Raw genomic sequence first — 19,073 nt, forward strand, 5'->3', positions numbered from 1 at the left:
AGAGAAAAAAAATCCCTTGGAAGCAAGACAGGTGAGGTGGGAGATTACACCAGCACGGCAATATTCCAGGAGTGAGGTCGGAGGCATTGTGGGAAAGCGCGTTGCCATGGAGGGAAACCTGCCACAACTCTTAACTCTTCTCGCTCACCGATCGAATCAAATGCAGCAGGATCTTTTTGTAGACATGCTAGTTAATGGTTCGGCTCACACGAAATGGGGTGACTCGTCGCTTGTTTGTTAGCTTTTGAACACAGCATGAATAGCTTTGGTGACACCAGTTCCGAAATGGTTCTGGCACAACTGGAAGCAACTGTAGAAAAATAAAGCATTTAGTTTTTAATCGACTAAGATAACTAAGGTTATCTTTAATTTGTTGTTGGTGATAGTTCCTACGGAAAAATAAGAAACGGAGTCTGGGGAGAGCAGAAAACTCGACACCAGAAAATATTTTAGAAGGACAGTAGGAGGTGCTTGCATCATTTTTAAACTCTCTGACGGGATGCTCCCTGCGCCACTTTTTGAAAACAGCTGCTCTACGTTGTCGTTTTCAGGAGAAAACGTTTGAATGTGTCATGTGAGGAGAACAGCAGATCATAAGAGTACAGAACGTCTCCACATCAATTCAGTGTCACGTTAGCATCAGCAAGTTCAGAGGTTTATTCATGTCTTAGCAGCAGGTTTGAATGTAAAGTAACAAAGACATACACACTTGAAGACCATCAATGAAGGAAACAAAGTTTGCATTTTTTTCCTCGTCAGTCACAGTTTGTGCTGTCTCTTTAGCTGGGTTGCTCAAAACATGGTGGAAGAAAAACAACCCAAAAAAAAAAAAAGAAGAAGTCCCCGGCGTGCTACATAAAAGTGATGGAGAGCAAACATGTCAGACTGAATGGAGCGACTACGTCCACATGAAAGTTTTGTAGCTCCCACGCGATTGATAAAACCGCGTGTTGCAATTCAGTTCAATTCAAGAATCACCGGTCTTCTTTAGTGCTCTTTCATCAAACCTTATGACATGGCACTTATGTTAAACCGGTGACAGGAAAATAACATTCACATCGTAAAATACGGTTGCTCATCTATTCTTGTTTGAATAATTTGGAGGCTGCAGAAGGGCAGTACGTTGTCACTACATTCCTCATGTGGGTAACCCAATACTACTGAATTGGAAAGTATCTTTCGGTGTTCACAAAGAAAGGAAGACTATTTGAATATATACAGTATATACTGTATATATATATATATATATACATATATATATATATATGTGTGTGTGTGTGTGTGTGTGTGTGTGTGTGTGTGTGTGTGTGTGTGTGTGTGTGTTAGGTGCAACGATGAGAAAATGGGAAACTTCAACTTGACATTTACAGAATGCCTCCGCTGTAACTGCAGATGAATGCACACATATTTTCAGGAATTTATGCACGTCATAAATGGCCACGTCGTTCACATTTAGATTCTATTTTTCTCAAACACGTAAAAGAATGAAGAGTGGGTCTGGTAATCTCACAGAACTCTGTGCTCGCCACCAATAATTTCTCAAACATAAACATGTTGATAATACACACATTGAACACGCTGCTCACAAACACGCTGACAACTCAATCAGCTCGAGATGGTCTTATTTGGGCTGTGGGCCAATATAAGAAACATAGGAATATAAAAATACAAGCGTATTTGAAGTATTTCCTGCTGCTTCCCCCTGGTAAAAGTGGCTCATACAACTAGATATTAGTGTACTTAATATATGCTGTGTAATTCATTCGTGACTTCTAATTTGCATATTTTCCATTAAATGTAAATTTTTTATTTGACTTAAGTGGATTAATATAAATGTTTTACTTTTTACTCATTTCACTTTAGTGTACTGTTTTATTAGCGCACAGGGTTTATTGATATACACACAAAGATAGGTATATACAATTCATGACTTTGAACAGATTTGCATTTGAACGCACTGTTGGTAAATTGACAATCTGGATTTGAAAACAAAATACGCAACGGTACAGAGAGCTTCTCCCTCACTTCATTTTTTTTTCTCCAGACACAATGTTAAATTCTGTTGGGAAATAAATGATAAGGATATCGAACAAAAAAAAATGGTGGGGCGCAGAAGTCTGGGGGCACTTTCCCGTCATTCAAAAAGCTGATCAAGGAGTAGTCATAACTGTGGATGGAAGACAACCCTACTTTTGTGAACCATGATTGCAAAATGATTTCCTGACGCTAAATTATTGCAATTTCCCCAAACAATTTCAAGAACATAAAAAACAAAAGTCAAACAAGCGCACTAAGAGACTATTAGATTTCATGCAGTGTTCAGATTTTGTGTACAAAGGCATTATGTCAAATCGTGTCACCGGGAGCATTTCATAGACAGCTCCCTTTTTTGTTGTTGTTTTTTTTTCTTTTCCTCAGGACATGGATCAAAAAAATAATTTGAATTTCACGACCCCCCCCCCCACCCCCCAAAAAAGCTTGGTGGCTAACACCAGCATTCCATTATAATAACATGATCTGTGATATTACCATGAGGTGGGATTACATGTCTTCAAGATTTCGTATGTTTTAAGCATCTAAGGTGCAAGACCGGGGTAACTGTGTATGAATGAGAATTCAGACCGAATCGTCACATTTGCCACTACTTCATCTTTCATTTGCTTTTATCTGTCACTACAAGATAGAATAACTTAAAAAAAGTATATTGCTTAAAAAGTTTTTCATTATTGTGAACACTTCATTCACCTCTTTTTCAGGCGCGTCGAGACGGACGGACAGATAGAGAGATCGACATGATATCATCAGTCACTGAAATATATCGAAAGATGAAACCAAGAGATTAAACAATGACAACCCCCCACCAGCAGGTGGCTCAATACAATCACCGAAGCATTGCAGTCGGTGACGTGGAGAGGTTGGCTGAGAGATGAGTTACAATAGTCTTGTCCATGGCCGGCTCTGTGATTGGGGCTCTGCAAACATGCTTCCCATTCATACAACCACCAATTGTCAGTGACTAAAACCGCAACATAAGTAGGCTCTTCATTTGCTCTTTCCAGATGTGCTGGAGCCCCCAGCCCCACCCTCCAGCTTGTCAGCAATTTCTGATGTGTCTAACTTGTCTGAGCCATCCCCTTTCTCTGACCTCTCCTTCTCAGATCTCTCCTCGCCGACGAGCTCCGATCTCTCCGACCTGGCGTCTGCATCGCCCTCCGACCTCTCCTTCCTCTCCGAACGGTCATGGTCCATGCCAGATGTGCCGGGCTTGTCCCACATGGCCATGGCCTCATGCTCAGACATACAGGTGGTGATGTTAGAAGTCCAAGCCTTCAGATCCTCCTGTAGAGAAAGTGAGATGAGCGGTCAACCATCATCTATAACAGCGATCCCCAACCTTTTTTGCCCCACGAACCGGTTTAATGTCAGACAATATTTTCAGGGACCCGGCCTTTAACCCTCCTGTTGTCCTCATTTCCTGTACACACCCTGTGTCCTCCGGGTCCAAATGACCCATCTTCACTAAACCCCCCAAATAAGCAGCTAAATTGAATTTTATACACGAAATGTCATATTACTTGAAGAAACAACTTGTCCTTCACCACATTATGTGTGATATAGTTCTCCCTCTTCACTTGGATTTCTATAGCTTAAGAAAAGGAAAAAAATGTGCGAAAATGAGTTATGGATGCATTTGTATTCATTCCAATGACGAAAGTTTCTTTCTTTTTTTTCCTCCAGTAAACTATTTAGGACAATACAATACAAGACAAAAATATGAAAAATAAGATAACCCATTCAACTACTTAGCATATGTAGCGCAGTATGCAAGTGCACAGCCTTTGCAGATATATTTCTTTCACCTACAGCACACAGTATGTGTTTTACAGTCCTTCTTTTGAGGGCAGAACTGGCATTTCTTCTTCTTACTTGCCCTCGCTGGGGAAGTGGCAGTGGAAGGTGGATCATCAGGTTTCTCAGGAGCTCCTGTACGTTTTGTTCTGCATGCCTGCCTTGTTGGTTGGATGCTGCTGAGGACCATGTTATTTTGCCATTTTTTGAAAGGAAAGTCTCTCTTTCAGCTTCAATGATTTCTTCTTGTCTGAAGATGATTCATCATACTCTGGGTTATATTCATCCCCATCTTCTTCTGATACATCCTCTACTTCTTCTTCTGTATCAGTTGTCTTGCTGGACAGCAGAAAAAAATCAGCTCTAGAGCCTCTTCAATGTCATAACGCACACTCATGGCGTCAGCACAGAGAGAATTCGGAGTCCTGTCATCTGTAGCACCTTTATAACCCCTTGAAATCCACAAAAAAGAGTTCTGCCATCTACGAGAACGCCACCTATCTTGTCTTGTTTGTCTGCTACTGTCTTGTTCACATGTTCTACTAATTGATCTGAGACACAACTAATACATTGAAACATTCTATGGTGTGTAAATAACTTTGTGACCTTGATTTCAACCCTATTTGCCTCATTGGTCATTTTGACCCGAAGACCACCTTTGTACTTTTTTTTTGTACAGCTTCCACGGAAATGTGAATAAAAACATTTCAATTTTTCTGCAGTTGGGCCAATCTAGGAAAAGTCATAAAATTTCAAGTTAAAAAAAATATAATTTAGGGTTTTTTTTGGGGCGTTTTTAACACAGTGATGGGTCATTTTGACCCGAGGACAACAGGAGGGTTAAGTTGTGGCGGATAAATTAAACAAAATAATGTGATATGACCTGCATGAAAACGGTGGTGTTTTCTAAATACAGTATAATAATGAACACGAATAATGACACAAAGAACTTCCTCGCAACACTCTCTGGTCGCTATGGTAACATTTAAACGTGCCTTCAAAATAAGATACAGCGCAAATACAAAGTGCATGAAAAATACGGCTCACCATCGCCGCATATTATGCAGGCTTGGTGCGTGGGAATCTCCCGTTGAGATAAATCTGTATTTTAAGTAGGACTCCTTATACTGTCTATTAATGTAACCTTGGTTTTCTTGAAAGTCGTAGGTCCCTCTTCTGTCTCCTGGCTGGGCCTTTTCCCCTTCCCAAAGACGTTTGTTTTTTTACACATTTTGCTAGCCGCTGGCTTTCATTTTAGCGGTAACCCATCAAGTGGCTGAGAAGCGCGCCTTGACCTGTGTCAAGAGTGACATACTATAGACGGATGTAAGAGAGAATCCGCTAATTTTTTTCAAAATAAAACATATTTCAGAATCTGAAATGAATATAACGGAAGCAATGTACGTTATTTATTCTTCTCTGCGGCCCGGTACCAAATGACCCACGGACCGGTAGCGGTCTGTGGCCCGGGGTTTGGGGACCACTGATCTGCAACAGAGTGGGATCTCCAAAGTCCCTCGTGGCTTCTAAAGTTAGAACAAATGAACAGGTATGGCATATCCTGTGAGACTTTTGCTTAGTGAGCGCATTAACCCTTTCAGGGGACAGCGGTTACTACAGTGGACAGTTTATCATGTTTATCAGGTTACAGGTCATCATTATCGGTGTGTGAAAGGGTTAAGGATGTACTCAAAAGTGACCTCGCGGGGAGTGGGCAAAGGGGATGAAAATAATGAAGTTAGTCTGTGGTTATAGGAACAAAATATGGAGTGGTGTAATCTTAACCAGACGCTCGCCAGCCACTCCAACAAGTGTGTCTCTCAATATTCATTTGGTAAATGCATCTCTGTCCAGGTTGATTCGTGCAATATGACTAATGAGTTAACTCTGAAAATATGCACTCATCAAAAATGTTGACTTGAGCATTCCTTCGTTCGAGAAGATGTCTTCTGTACAGTCTTATCTTAAGTGCATTCGTATTCAGTACATTCATTTCGTTCGATACACAGGCAATTTGACATCCTTCCATTATAAAAAGAAAAATGAGAGAGTAAAAATATTGTGTGTGGCATTTAGGTAACTCTCAATGAGACTTTTGCACCTGTCATCTCGTGTGTTTATAGCTGTGTATTTTGACTCGTTACTCTGCTTGAGGACCTTTTACAAGATGGTCAGGCCAAGCTGATTGACACCGGCCACATATTTCACTCCAGAGTGCTGAAGATTTTCCTTGCGCATGGGCCAGATTAACCCTTTCATGCACCCTGTCACCTGATAACATGGTAAACCGTCCACTCTAGTGACCGCTGTCCCTTAAAGAGTTAAAGACACCCCGTGTTGGATGCATCATTGTTCCTTATTCATTTAGCAGAAACAGGGGATTCAAGTCACATGACTTGACTCGAGTCGCCAATTTTTGGGGCTTTTGATTTGCTTTGCGAAGCATATCAAAGACTATGCTAGGTGTTTTTCAATCAGAGCAGCTACTCTTGTAAGGATGCATCGCGAAATAAGGCTTTTTAAAATTGATGCTGAATAATTAAATGAAATTAACAAATATTGCTTCAGTCTACCACTGCCACGGAATTGATTTTGAGATTTGGAGAAACAATGTATTTAAAAGGAAATATGAATAAATGATATGATACATTACTGGCTTTGTTTTTGTTTTTGTTTTTACTGATACAGTAGTTGTTCCCAATTCATTTATGTTTCAACTCTGCCTCAAACATATATAATAGCATTAAAAAAATATTGAGTTGACCTCCAAAGTGGTGTGTTAAAATCTTTAAAAAAAGGATCATCCTTCCCATGCATCTCCATTTCAACACGACTTGCCAAATGCTCTTACCTCATCTTTTGCATGAAATACTAATAAATTATTTCCATCGTTGACTCTGAGAGAAAAGAAAAACAGTGACAATCAGTTTCTCATGCTTGACAAAGCTTTAGAGCTAACATCAGAAGAGTCATGTGTTTTGCCCATTTCCGATCAACAATCCACCAACAGAACGTTATGCATGAAGACAAAATCATAATTTTGAAATTGATCTTACTGAACAATGAAAACATTCTTCTTTTTCTTGTATCCCAACGAAGGATCAAAAGAGCAGTTGGAAAGGTCAACAGATGGTTCTCCATTGTATGTTGTGTTGTGGTTTCTGGCGTCCTTGTAGAAGGTCAGCTTGCCCTCTTTTAGCACGCAGTAGACATTAACCCAGGATTTGCTGCACAAAACAGTTGAGAGGCAAATTGATGTCTCAAAAACAGGGGCGGTTCTGGATCAATTTCACTGAGGGGGCCGGGCTGGGGCCAGGGGTAATGATGGGGGGGGGCACATTCAACCCAGGGCTAAAAAGACAGATTCCAAATCTTATTTGACTTTTTGTTTCTTCAGACTTTGAAATTGTAGTCATAACATTACAGTGATGAGAAAAAAACAGTATTAGGAGGGCTAAAATGTCTGCAAGCGTAACAATACGTCTGTTGAGAATATTCAAGCCAGGGGATGATATGGTACCAGCCTGCCGGGGACAAAAATTGCAAATACACTGAAGCTAGATGTTTTACATGCATATAATTATCCAAATTTTAAAAGGCAATGTCTTATATATTGATCCTGTTAAATAAAAATTAAAATAAAAAGGGAGACTAAAAAAGTTACACACACACACACACACACACGCGCGCGCACACACACAAACACGCGAAGAGCTACGAATTCACATAAGTCACTCACCACCGGCCAGCGTATGAATGATTATTGAATTGAACCCTGCACCGCTGTACTGTGAGGCAAATATGCGAACCAGTGCCCACACCACAATCGCTGATTATTTTTCGGCAGGTGATGGCCACCGTCGTCGTATATTCCCCTGCTGATTTTTTGTTCCCAGCACATCCCTGACTATCACATAGCTCTGCCACTATTGCTCATAGGTTTAGTTCACTGTCCATATTAGGGGTCGGCAACCTTTTACACTCAAAGAGTCATTTCGACCCGGTTCCACACGACAATGTTGGCCTTATATATATATATATATATATATATATATATATACTGTATGTATATGTATATATATATACAGTACATACATACATACATACATATATATATATCCATCCATCCATTTTCCGAACCGCTTGATCCTCATTAGGGTCGCGGGGGGTGCTGGAGCCTATCCCAGCCGTCTTCGGGCAGTAGGCGGGGGACACCCTGAATCAGTTGCCAGCCAATCGCAGGGCACACAGAGACGAACAACCATCCACGCCCACACTCATGCCTAGGGACAATTTAGAGCTTCCAATCAACCTGCCACGCATGTTTTTGGAATGTGGGAGGAAACCGGAGCACCCGGAGAAAACCCACGCAGGCCCGGGGAGAACATGCAAACTCCACACAGGGAGGCCGGAGCTGGGATCGAACCCGGTACCTCTGCACTGTGAAGCCGACGTGCTAACCACTGGACTACCGGGCCGCCCCCATATATATATATATATATATATATATATATATACACTCAAACCTCGGTTTTCGTCCATAATCCGTTCCAGAAGGCTGTTCGAAAACCGAAATTGTTCGAAAACCGAAACCACGCTCTTTTTAAAATAAAAATGTTTATTGAGCACGTCTGCTCACAATGGAAAGCAACACGAGGAAGCATCACTTCCTCGTCTACCCGAGGAAGCGTCACTTTCTCGTGTAAGGAAGGCGAGAGGAGTCTAATGGTGCATTCAAGTGCGCTCAGTTTGTTCGAGAACCGAAATGTGTTCGTCATCCGAGGCATAAAAAACTCGAAATTTTTGGTCGAAAACGGAATTGGCCGAGAACCGAGACATTCGAAAACCGAGGTTTGACTGTGTATATACAGGTATATATATATATATATATATATATATACACACACACACACACACACACACGTACACAGCACAAAAGTCTATATGGATCACGGCAGCTTTATACCTGGTGGGGCTTCTCTGCTGAGCTTCAAGATCAGAGCTGGTGGCCTTTTTACGATACAGGAATCCTTCATTGTGCGCTGTGTGTGAAGGTGGCTGGGGTGTCGTCGGGGCGCCGGTAGCTGGAGCTGATCGAGAGCGGCGACTTTCCTCTGGTTCTTTCGGACGAGGCCTCCTCCTTGGTTTGGGTCGATCTCGAGCACGAGGGCGACCGTCAAAACGTGTCACTGGAGCCGAGAGACTGCTTGGAGGTCGATAAGGCTCTCCTCTGGCCTGATAACGCAGATTTAAGAAAACGATAGAAAAGCATGATGTAACTTGCGTCATTCTGTATCACTATAAGTGATAACTTACATGCGCTGCTTCTCTCTCCTGTACTTGTTCTACAATCTCCGCCATAGTAGATCTCTTTTCCCTGCAGTGATAGAGGACAACATGAGTCACCCATGAAAAGTGAACACAGTGAAAGCAGACCAGTCAAATTTAAACTGAAAAATGATAAAAACTATGACATGGCCATTTTTTTTAGACAACAAAGGCAATTTCGAGCATGAAATGTATCCATCCATCCATTTTCCGATCCGCTTTATCCTCACAAAGGTCGTGGGGCGTGTTGGAGCCTAACCCAGCTGTCTTTGGTCAGTAGGCGGGGACCAGCCAATCGCAGGGCACACACAGACGAACAACCATTCACACTCACAATCGCACTTATGGACAATTTCGAGTGTTCAATTAACCTACCGTCCATGATTTTGAAATGCGAGAGGAAACCGGAGTACCCGGAGAAAACCCATGCAAGCACGTATCATTATAATTTAAACATGAAACTTTTCAAAAACGGCAATGAATAATCTCCTGTTTTTACTAGGCTGTCATTGTTGTGTGCACACGTGCTGAAGGCTCTATTTTTGGAACTGGTGTAAATCCGGAGTGACATTTGGTGTATTCTTGTGCGAAGGCGGGTTAGACCCAGTGTTGGTAATTTCACAGATGAGTGCAGACCGGCAGAACTGTTAGAGTGAGGGAGGGGCCACTGTGGGAGTGCTCACAGCCTGCATCACTCAAGACAAAGCGGCTCTATTCTTTCCCTTTAAATATGGCGTGCTAGTCGAACACTAGCGTCTCGACATGGCAGCAGGTACAACTTTAGACCGATTTTCTGCCACCACATTAACACGCCGCACGGTGCATCTCCAAGGAAACACTCACTGCACTGCAGACCAGGCTTCTGAACTGGCAAACACACACAGTGAGCCTTGCACTTGCACAAAAATCAGGACACACTGGCAAATGTGCTGCGCCCCAGATGAACTGTCTGCAAAAACAGTGTCACCAGTTTGACCAGTTCACTTACAGTGAGCGTTTGTCGGAGCCGTCTTTAACAGATCCCTCCAGGTCACTTGAGTCTCGCCGTTGCAGCCTCTGCTTGCCACTCCCTTCCTGTTCACTGGATGACTGCCTTTCCAAGCGTCTTCGATACCTCTCCTGACGCACAATCATCGGAAGCTCGTTCAGCCTGGCTTGGATCTCCTGCTCGCTGGAGGTTTGTCTACCCAGTTTGTACTCCCTCTCTCGCCTCAGGTGGTCCATCTGAGGGTCTGAGCGACTGCCGCGGGGATCCCTCTGGAGACGACCGTGGAGTAGGTCCAGTCCTGATTCTGGGCCCATCATGTCTGCCATCGGGATATCGCCATACTGTTCCCTTTGTACTCTCGTGGCCTCGAGGAGCGGGTTTACAGCCTTGTGGATGTGATTGATCCCGGGTTGCATGAAGTCCGCTTTCAAGTGTTGCCATGCATAAGCCATTTTTGGGTCCATGATGCCACCACTTGGCGCCAGGTAACCCGAACTGCCTAGACTTCCACTGCTGTAATGATTTTGTGCAAGATAGCTTGAGCTACCCATTCCTCCAGTGCTGTGGTAATTCTGAGCAAGATATCCTGAACTCCCCAAATTTGGTTGCGGGGCCAAATATCCTGAACTCCCTAAATTGGGCTGCTGTCCCAAATATCCTGAACTCCCCATATTTTGAGGTTGTGTAAAGTAACCGGAACTTCCCATATTTTGTTGTGTCAAATATCCAGAACTTCCCATATGCTGATGCTGGAAAAACCCAGGGCTTCCCATCGGGCCACTGCTTTGCTCCTGAGCTAGGTTACCCGAACTTCCTAACCTGCCACTGCCTGGATGGCTTTGCATGGCATAGCCGGAGCCACCCACGCAACCCGCAGGCAGTCCAAAGTAACCAGAACTCTCAGCACTATCAGTTGTTTGATTGTTTATTCCAGGGTAAGTAGAAGTGTCCTGTCCTCCACAGTGAGAAGTCAGCACTGAAAAAGCAGAGTCACTCCCACCTCCAATGGCCTGGTGGTTCATGCCAAGATACGAGGGGTTCACCAACTTTCCGCTACATTGAGGCTCCAGCCCGTGATAGCCCGATCCATTTAGGACCGGGTTGTAGCTGGCGAGCGATGAGGACAATCTCTGGTTTGCAGAAGGGGCAGCTGGTTCCACGCTTGTTTGTAAGGGGGTGGGCTCTATTTGGGCGTGTACCATCTGCCTCATGAAAGATGGAGTTGAACCGAATGAGGGACCGCTTGGAGTCAGACAAGATAGCGGGAACATCCTACGACTGGCGAGCGGTGTCTTTTTGTCTTCCTCTTTTTTCTTCTCTGCCTGAAAAAGGAGTTGACGTAATTGTCAGCACATATACTAGGGAGGAAAACAGAAGAAGCATCGCGGTTGTCGAAAATGACTCAGACTATTTGCTGATTCGTTTTTTTTGGCAGCCATACCATATGGAAATAATAACAAAAAATGTAGTGCAATGAGCAAGACCGTGGTTTATGAGAGAAGCTTTTAAGGCCATAATGATGCAAAGACAAGAACCATCTATCAAATACTCTTCAAGTACCGCCATCAGGACCAACATTTAAATATGGCAGTAGCACCGAAAGTCCAAGTGTTCACCAAAACCGAGACAGTTTTTTATTTGTATTTTTTTTACAAAAATGTATATTCCATATTCTTATAAGCCACTGTAGCAATATGTAATTTTAATATTAACCCATTCAGGGACAGTTGACATTTTATCATGTTATCAGATTACAGGGTGCATTTCAGGGTTAACATTTGGTTAAAATATAGGAAAAATGAAATTTCAATGAACTTGAAAGTTAAATATAACTAAACTGTACTAAGTGCAGTGATTATTTTGTGTTCCTTAACAGGGAGCCCACATACTACTTGTGGTACACATTTGGTATATGACATGTCACACGTTGGAACCTCTGGCATAAATCCATGCATGCCGAGCAACTACAATTTGCCACAATTTTTTTTTTCCCTGTGGATATCAAAATTTTTAGCTACAGTCAAGCTTACTGCGGAAAGTTGTCGGAGAGAGCTGAAGCGTTCTTTCCAGGTGACAGCAGCCTTGCGGAAGGCTTCATGGCGAAGGATGAGCTGCTCAACCTCATCGGTTTGGGCCTGGGTCTGGCCCCCTTCTGGCTGCTTGGAGGTGATCGGAGGCTCCTTGGCCTTCAGCCAGGCTTCAGCCCTCACCGTCTCCTGGGCGAACTGGAATCGCTCATGCTCTGAAGAAGACAGCCTCCCATTAACCCGTTAACCACCACCTCACACTATGATGAATGGGGTACAGTTAATTTGCATTTGTGTGTCATATCATAGTATGGCGCTATTTTAGGCCTGTGTTACATTGAGAATGATCAGTTTTGTCTTCTTATTTTTTAAAGAATGTCTTATATCAAGAAGTAAGCTACTCACTGCGCTGCAACCGTTCCTGGTGTTTGTCCCATTTCTCCCCAAGATCCTTCTGCTTGGCCAAAAGGGCATCCAACTTCTCTTTAATCTGCAGCCATGAACCAAAAAAACGTATGATTAAGATCAATTTAGTTTGAGAAAAACTTATGTTGTTTGTGTGGTTATCCTCATGTGCATGACCTCCTCTGATGCGGGGTTTCCGGCAGCTATAAGGATCTTGCCGAGATCTGCACACTGCTGAATAGTTTTGCTGCGGCCATCTATTTTGGCTTTCAGCTCATGGTGTTGTTTCATCATGACCTCCAATGCAGTCAAATCCCTGAAACAAGAAAGGTTTAGAATTACAGATTACAAAAAGAAGCCAAAAAACAAGACATACTATATAACTTGAGCTGCAGTACATGGTAGTGTTATAGCTCTCAAAATCAGTTTTGGTCTTGAGGGCGGTCATCTATTTTTAAAAAATGTATGTTTTTGATTGATATTTACTCCAATACATTTAGCAACTTTTGGATGAGCTGAAAACTTGAGTCACTCTCAAAAGCTTTGATTACATGACGCTGAACAATTGAAGGGCGTTATCATTGTAACTTCGGTCAAGGTGACACAGCAGCCTCACTTGACAGTCTATTACAGGAGTGCCCCATACATAGATATTTTTCTGTGTGCGCGTTATTAATATGCTGTATTTTTGTGTTCATGCACACGGCACCCGAAGCATCCTATGAGTTTCATTTTCACAAAAAAAGTATTTAAAAAATAAAATAAAATAAAAAAGCAGGTTTAACCTGCGGTGGCGCATGATCTTTATTTTTCAGTTTTGTTCATGCTCAGGGCCATCATGGCATGCGTGTGCGTGTGTGCGTGCGTATGCGCACTTGCGCACTCATGCATACGCGTGTGTGTTTGTATGCACGTGTGGTAACAGGTCGATTGCGGGAGGTTGGGTCTTTGATCAATAAAGTTTGGGCACCCCAGCTCCAATACAAACATGTTCACAAGAACAGTAGACGATATCTTACCTGGGCTCGTCCCATCCAATCTGGCCCATAATGCCTTCCATCCACATGAGATTTTCACGCACCACTGAGAAGAACTGCACCTTGTCTGTCACTGAGGTGACCTGCACACGACTGGCCTCGCACGAGCTTAAGAGTTCCTTCCAAGCTTCCATCACTTCGTGCTCTTTTACCATTATGGCCTCAGCCTTCTCGCCAGCGTAAATAGTACGCAGCTGCGCAGCGTTCTCCTGTAGCTGTCGTACCTGAACCAAGATAGGATGCGATGACTTCATCGTAGCTAAATCCCTGTCGATCGATACTGTCAAAGAATAGTCAAGAGAGGTGCAGGTCTCTCCAAAACAATCTGTATCAATGTATAATACGTAACGTATTTTCCGTACATAGGCGTACATAAAAGGATTACATTTTCTCTAAAGCCTAGAGTGCACCCTATAATCTGATGTGATTTATATATGGTTTTCCAGTCTCTTTATACTCCCCATTGAGCATAGTAACACTAACAGGGAAACACCTGTTAGTGTTACTATGCCATCTAGTGGTGATTATTAGCAGCAACCAATTGTAACGTAAAAAAATTCTGCCCGACACTAATTGACATGTGCATTGGCCAACACACACTCCAACAGACAACTACTCTGTGAGCTCTGCGCAGCCATTATGAAACGAAAATAATCCCAAAAGTAAAGTTAACTTCTGACTAAATGAAGGAAGAAGGAGACAAGCAAGATTTCTAAGGATATGTAGCCCCTTGTGGATGTGAGCCCACGAGGTTTGTGTGCCTTTTTGGTTGAATCAATTGTCTTCATAACTTTTGTCATTCATTTATTGTTTCGTAATGCCATTTGTATTTATATGTTGCATGTACAGTACTTGTTTGTGACCAGTTCTCATGGCTCTGTTGGTTGTGAAGGCTCTATAAATAAAGCTGTATTGTATTGTATTGTACTCTCTTTACCGTAGCTCCATCTAGCTGGTGCATAGCGCAACCACAGCCACTATTGGAGTTTCTATTCCATGCGCCCTATATATAAAAACAGTTTTAAAATAGGCCATTCAATGAAGGTGCGCCTTATAATCCAAAGCGCTTTATAGTGCAGAAAATATGGTAATTGATTAACTATACACACTATATAAACTGAAAGTACAACGAAACAACATTAATAAATGAAGTTACATGCGGTTCATAGAAGAGATTATAACACTTGCCTGTGTAACTAACAGTTGAAGGGCATGCTCAAAAGAGTGCATGAGTCTCTGCAGGGTGGCTGGATTGGTGATGTTGGCTTGGCATGCCCTCACCTCTGGCAGCTGCTTCGTCTTCCCTGCGATCTGAGCCAAAACCTACAATGCCAGACCGAGCCGTCATCACGAGCGCTTTTTAAAACATAAGCCAGACGAATAAACCGCGTAAAGAGACACTTGTAACACAGGACGTTATTAACTTGGAACACACCTCTTTACAGTCAGTGAAAAACTTGTGGAGCTGGTTGGATGCCGCCAGCATCTGTCTGCGGGTCTCCATCAACTCCAGGAGGTCGGCCCAGGACTCGTTCAATCCATCCTTCCACTCAGCGATGGTGGCTGCATCCGAATGGCCACAGTCGATCATTTCATTCACCATTTTGTTCACCTGCTCCATCCGCTGCTGGCCAATGTTGTTTGTTTCGGAGGCAAATTTGGTGAACTTTTCTTGGAGCATCTGAGAAAATATATCAAAATAATGTCATGCGGTGCTGTATCATGTCATTCGTGTGATCCACGATCAATGATGGGCGACTGATCACACCGATTGGCTGTTAGCTGAAAAGAAATTCTTGCGACATCGCCATTCTTACCGTCACATGCTCCAGATCTTGGCCAAGATCGGTTGAACTTGCCACAGTCTCACGCTCCGTGATCCATTTCTCTAATTCTTCGACATCCTTATTGAGTTGATAAAGCCAGTACTGCTGTTCCAGCTTGATCTTTCTGTGCTCCACCATGTCTTTCAAAGAAACGTACAGTCTGTCTATGTGGGACTGCTGCTTGGTGATTTGCTCACTGAGGAAACACAATAATAACAGATCAGACATACAGGTACTACACCTACTGCATAAAAACATAAAATATGCCATATGTGGCACAGTAACTGTTAATGTCTCAAGTACTATTGTAAATTTGAACATGATGCACGTGAAACTGAACTGTGTCCCTAGCACGGAAAATCTCAAATCTTAATCCGATGTAAATATTGCACCGCTATACTGTTCAAGGTAAAAAAAAAAAAAAAAAAAGTTTCTGAAACTACAGATTGTGTTTGAAAGGAGCACAGAAAGTGAAATGATGAGTCGTGTCACACCTCTCTGGGTGTCCAAGCTCGAGCAGCTGCTGGCATTGCTGGGACAGCATGCCAACAGTCTCTGCATATGTTTCCACTGTTTGCTCCAGAGCCAGGTGAGTCTTCAACAGTTGCAGGGTGCTCGCCTCATCCTGCAAATGGTCAGAAGTGCGTCTGTGTACCGGAGTGGCGGTTTGACAAATGAACTGATTGCCAGCGTTGCCCGTACCGTGCCTTTTTCGTCATTGGCCTGCTGGAGTTTTTGACCTGATAACCAGGATTCCACTTTGGCTGCCTCACTGTAGTATTGTTGAGCCTGCAGTGCTGCATCCAGCATCACGGATCTCCTTTCCAACTCCAGCTGCAACACCTCCCACAGTTGTCGCACATGGCCGGCCCCTTCACGCACAAATTCCACTTCGGGAGTGCGTAGTGATGCGATAATTCCCGCCCTGTCCAGAACCTCCTCAACACGCGCCCGCCGGCCAGCCAGCTCCCTCTGGAGAGTCTGAAAGACAAATCTCAAATAAGTCTCAGGAAGGGTTTGTTTCAAAGTTTTGTGATCCTCACCTGGTTCTTTTTTACATGCTGCTGCACACTCTGGAGATTATTCCCATATTCCTTACATGATGCCAGGGGAAGCCTCTCTTGAATCCAAAGCTGTTAAATCATCAAAATGAGGTCATGGAACGGTCGGACATGTTTCAAAAAAGAAGAAAATGAGGAGCTAACCATTTCGTCTTCCAGGTCTTGAGCGACTTGGTGCATCTCTTTGGAAGCCAGCAGGATGCGGCGTCGCTCCTTCAGGGGCTCAATGAGGCGAACGATGCGGGTCTCCACCATGCCCGATTGCTCACCACCCTCCTTGTCACCTGCCATCAGACCTCGCTGGGGAAGGCAAACCCCCTGCAAGTTACCCAGTTCCTCCACACCCTTGTAGATATCCCCGAACTTAGACTCCATCGCCTATGCCAAAAAGATGCAGTAGAGTTTTAATCATAGCAAGGTTGAACTAAATGGTGTCAAAAGTTATGCAATGTCCATCCATCCATTTTCTAATCCGCCTTATCCTCACGAGGGTCGCGGGGCGTGCTGGAGCCTATCCCAGCTATCTTCGGGTAGTAGGCGGTGTACACCCTGAACTGGCTGCCAGCCAATCGCTGTGTTATGTTACAATTTGGATAAATTACATAATACCCCCCCAACCCCACCCATGGCGTGGTATCTAGACTGGACAACAATCTGCCAATTTCAAGCAAAGGTTATCTGAAATGCAAGGTCAAAACCAAACCACTGACTTTTGTTCAATAAACATGTTGGCAAACAGAGTTAGCTTCTAAAAAAGGCCAATGGAGGAGGGATGGTATTTGTTTTAGCCATTTGTCAGTTGCATACGCCACAATCCTGATATTGATTCTAGGTAATAATATTTTACGTTTATTGACTGTGGGCCATATATTCATTTTTACTGTACTTGCCTGGAATTTCTGGAGCTGCTCATTGAATGTGGGCAGATGATGTGCCTGCTCTAGTTGGGGGGGCTGTTGCTCCAAGTGCGACAGCTGGTTGTCAAGGTCTGAGTAGCTTTTCACTACCGGCTCCGGCTTGTTGTTTTCAAAGAGCTGACGAGCCTTGGCTTTGGTTGTGGTCTCCAAGTCACACCAGCACTCCCTGATCTCTTCGAGCTTCTGCTGCACAACCGTGCGTAGCTCTGGCTTCTCCTGGATCAGCCCCTGGCCCTCCTATGATAAGAAAACAGGAACAATTGTTAAACTGATAGGGGTAAGACTGCATGATGGCACAGATTGATACAAATCCTCATATCAGTGCTAACAGTGCTATCCATATTCAGTATAAAATATGCATTATGTGGGAGACTGTCATTTCTTGGCTGAGTGACTCTGCTTCTCCCTTGTATTCTCCATTAATGTCAGCCATAGCTTCAAGGGATGGTTGTTATGAGATGAGCTGCTGCCTCAGTACGAGATATGGAGAAGATGAAGAACACTACAGCTGGAAAAAGGCCGTTAAGCATTTTTGATTTATAGACGGCGTCTTGTCATTCGAAATACAGCGCATCTGAATCTGTCCAATTTCCGCTACACCGGCAATCAAAATTCGGTAGGTGGGTTATTCCAGAATTGGAGGACATTTTAGTCGTGGTTGACCAAATTGAATCTCAAATAAAACAGTTAAAATGAAATTAAAATTTCATTTTTGTGTATAATTTGTTTCATTGCTGTCTCTTATCACCCCGGGAATATTTGTGTTTATAAACATCATATTTTAAATCATAATTTTTATTGATGGAACGTACATCCCCGTTTTTAGCATAGTAGAAGAACCGCACAGAAGTGAATCCCATGATATGCTGGACTTGACATCAACAAACAGTATTCCAAAATAATGGATTGAGAAAAGGTATGTCCTCCTTTCTCTATTTTTCACATTTTAATAAAATAGTGAGCCTTGAGGCTGCCCAGTGTTCCAGTGGTTAGCGCGTTGACCTCACAGTGCAGAGGTACCGGGTTAAATTCCAGCTCCGGCCACCCTGTTTGGAGTTTGCATGTTCTCCCCGAGCCTGCATGGGGTTTCTCCGGGCATTCCGGTTTCCTCCCACATTGCAAAAACATGCTTGGCAGGCTGATTGAACACTGTAAATCAGGGGTGTCAAACTCATTTCACATTGTGGGCCACATACGGACTCGGCAGATGTCAAGTGGGCCGGACCATTAACATTATACCATACTCTGCTAGAAATAACCAAAATATCATTTCTTTCCTTTGTTTTGGTATAAAGAAGCATTGGCGCATTGATACCGTCTGCTGTGTTGGGTCTGTCTCAGGGACGGATTGAGACTGCTGTTTTCATCTCTGATCAAAATGGTCTGCCCCTAGCGGATAATCCATGAATTGAATTTTATTAAAAATATTCATTCTGTGTCTTTAATGCATTTTTTTCACTTTTGAATTATCCTGCGGGCCAGATTGTACCTCCATGGGGGCCGGTTCTGGCCCACGGGCCGTATGTTTGACACCTCTGCTCTAAATTGTCCCTAGGTGAGAGTGTGAGCGCGAATGGTTGTTCGTCTGTGTGTGCCCTGCAATTGGCTGGCAACCGGTTCAGGGTGTCCCCCGCC

The 19,073-nt window shown here is 43.4% G+C and overlaps 1 protein-coding gene across 1 annotated transcript in view; it reads right to left on the reverse strand.

The window, feature by feature from the left end:
• Nucleotides 1–621: 621 nt before the first annotated feature.
• sptbn4a (spectrin, beta, non-erythrocytic 4a) overlaps nt 622–19,073 on the reverse strand; it is a 30,467-nt gene continuing 12,015 nt past the window's right edge. Inside the window, exons 2-19 of the mRNA XM_086131628.1 lie at nt 17,412–17,675; nt 16,666–16,899; nt 16,504–16,593; nt 16,163–16,441; nt 15,955–16,085; nt 15,452–15,656; nt 15,070–15,315; nt 14,823–14,957; nt 13,617–13,858; nt 12,775–12,913; nt 12,598–12,682; nt 12,196–12,407; nt 10,166–11,487; nt 9,166–9,226; nt 8,816–9,084; nt 6,906–7,076; nt 6,701–6,746; nt 622–3,339 (exon numbers count right to left, since the gene is read on the reverse strand). Of these exons, the coding sequence (XP_085987754.1) occupies nt 3,043–3,339; nt 6,701–6,746; nt 6,906–7,076; nt 8,816–9,084; nt 9,166–9,226; nt 10,166–11,487; nt 12,196–12,407; nt 12,598–12,682; nt 12,775–12,913; nt 13,617–13,858; nt 14,823–14,957; nt 15,070–15,315; nt 15,452–15,656; nt 15,955–16,085; nt 16,163–16,441; nt 16,504–16,593; nt 16,666–16,899; nt 17,412–17,675 (4,428 nt within the window). The 3' untranslated portion in view covers nt 622–3,042. The remainder of the gene's footprint in view (nt 3,340–6,700; nt 6,747–6,905; nt 7,077–8,815; nt 9,085–9,165; nt 9,227–10,165; nt 11,488–12,195; nt 12,408–12,597; nt 12,683–12,774; nt 12,914–13,616; nt 13,859–14,822; nt 14,958–15,069; nt 15,316–15,451; nt 15,657–15,954; nt 16,086–16,162; nt 16,442–16,503; nt 16,594–16,665; nt 16,900–17,411; nt 17,676–19,073) is intronic.

This window comes from Hippocampus guttulatus, chromosome 15, assembly GCF_054856545.1.
Source record: "Hippocampus guttulatus isolate MCC_2025c chromosome 15, RoL_Hgut_1.0, whole genome shotgun sequence".
NCBI lineage: Eukaryota > Metazoa > Chordata > Actinopteri > Syngnathiformes > Syngnathidae > Hippocampus > Hippocampus guttulatus.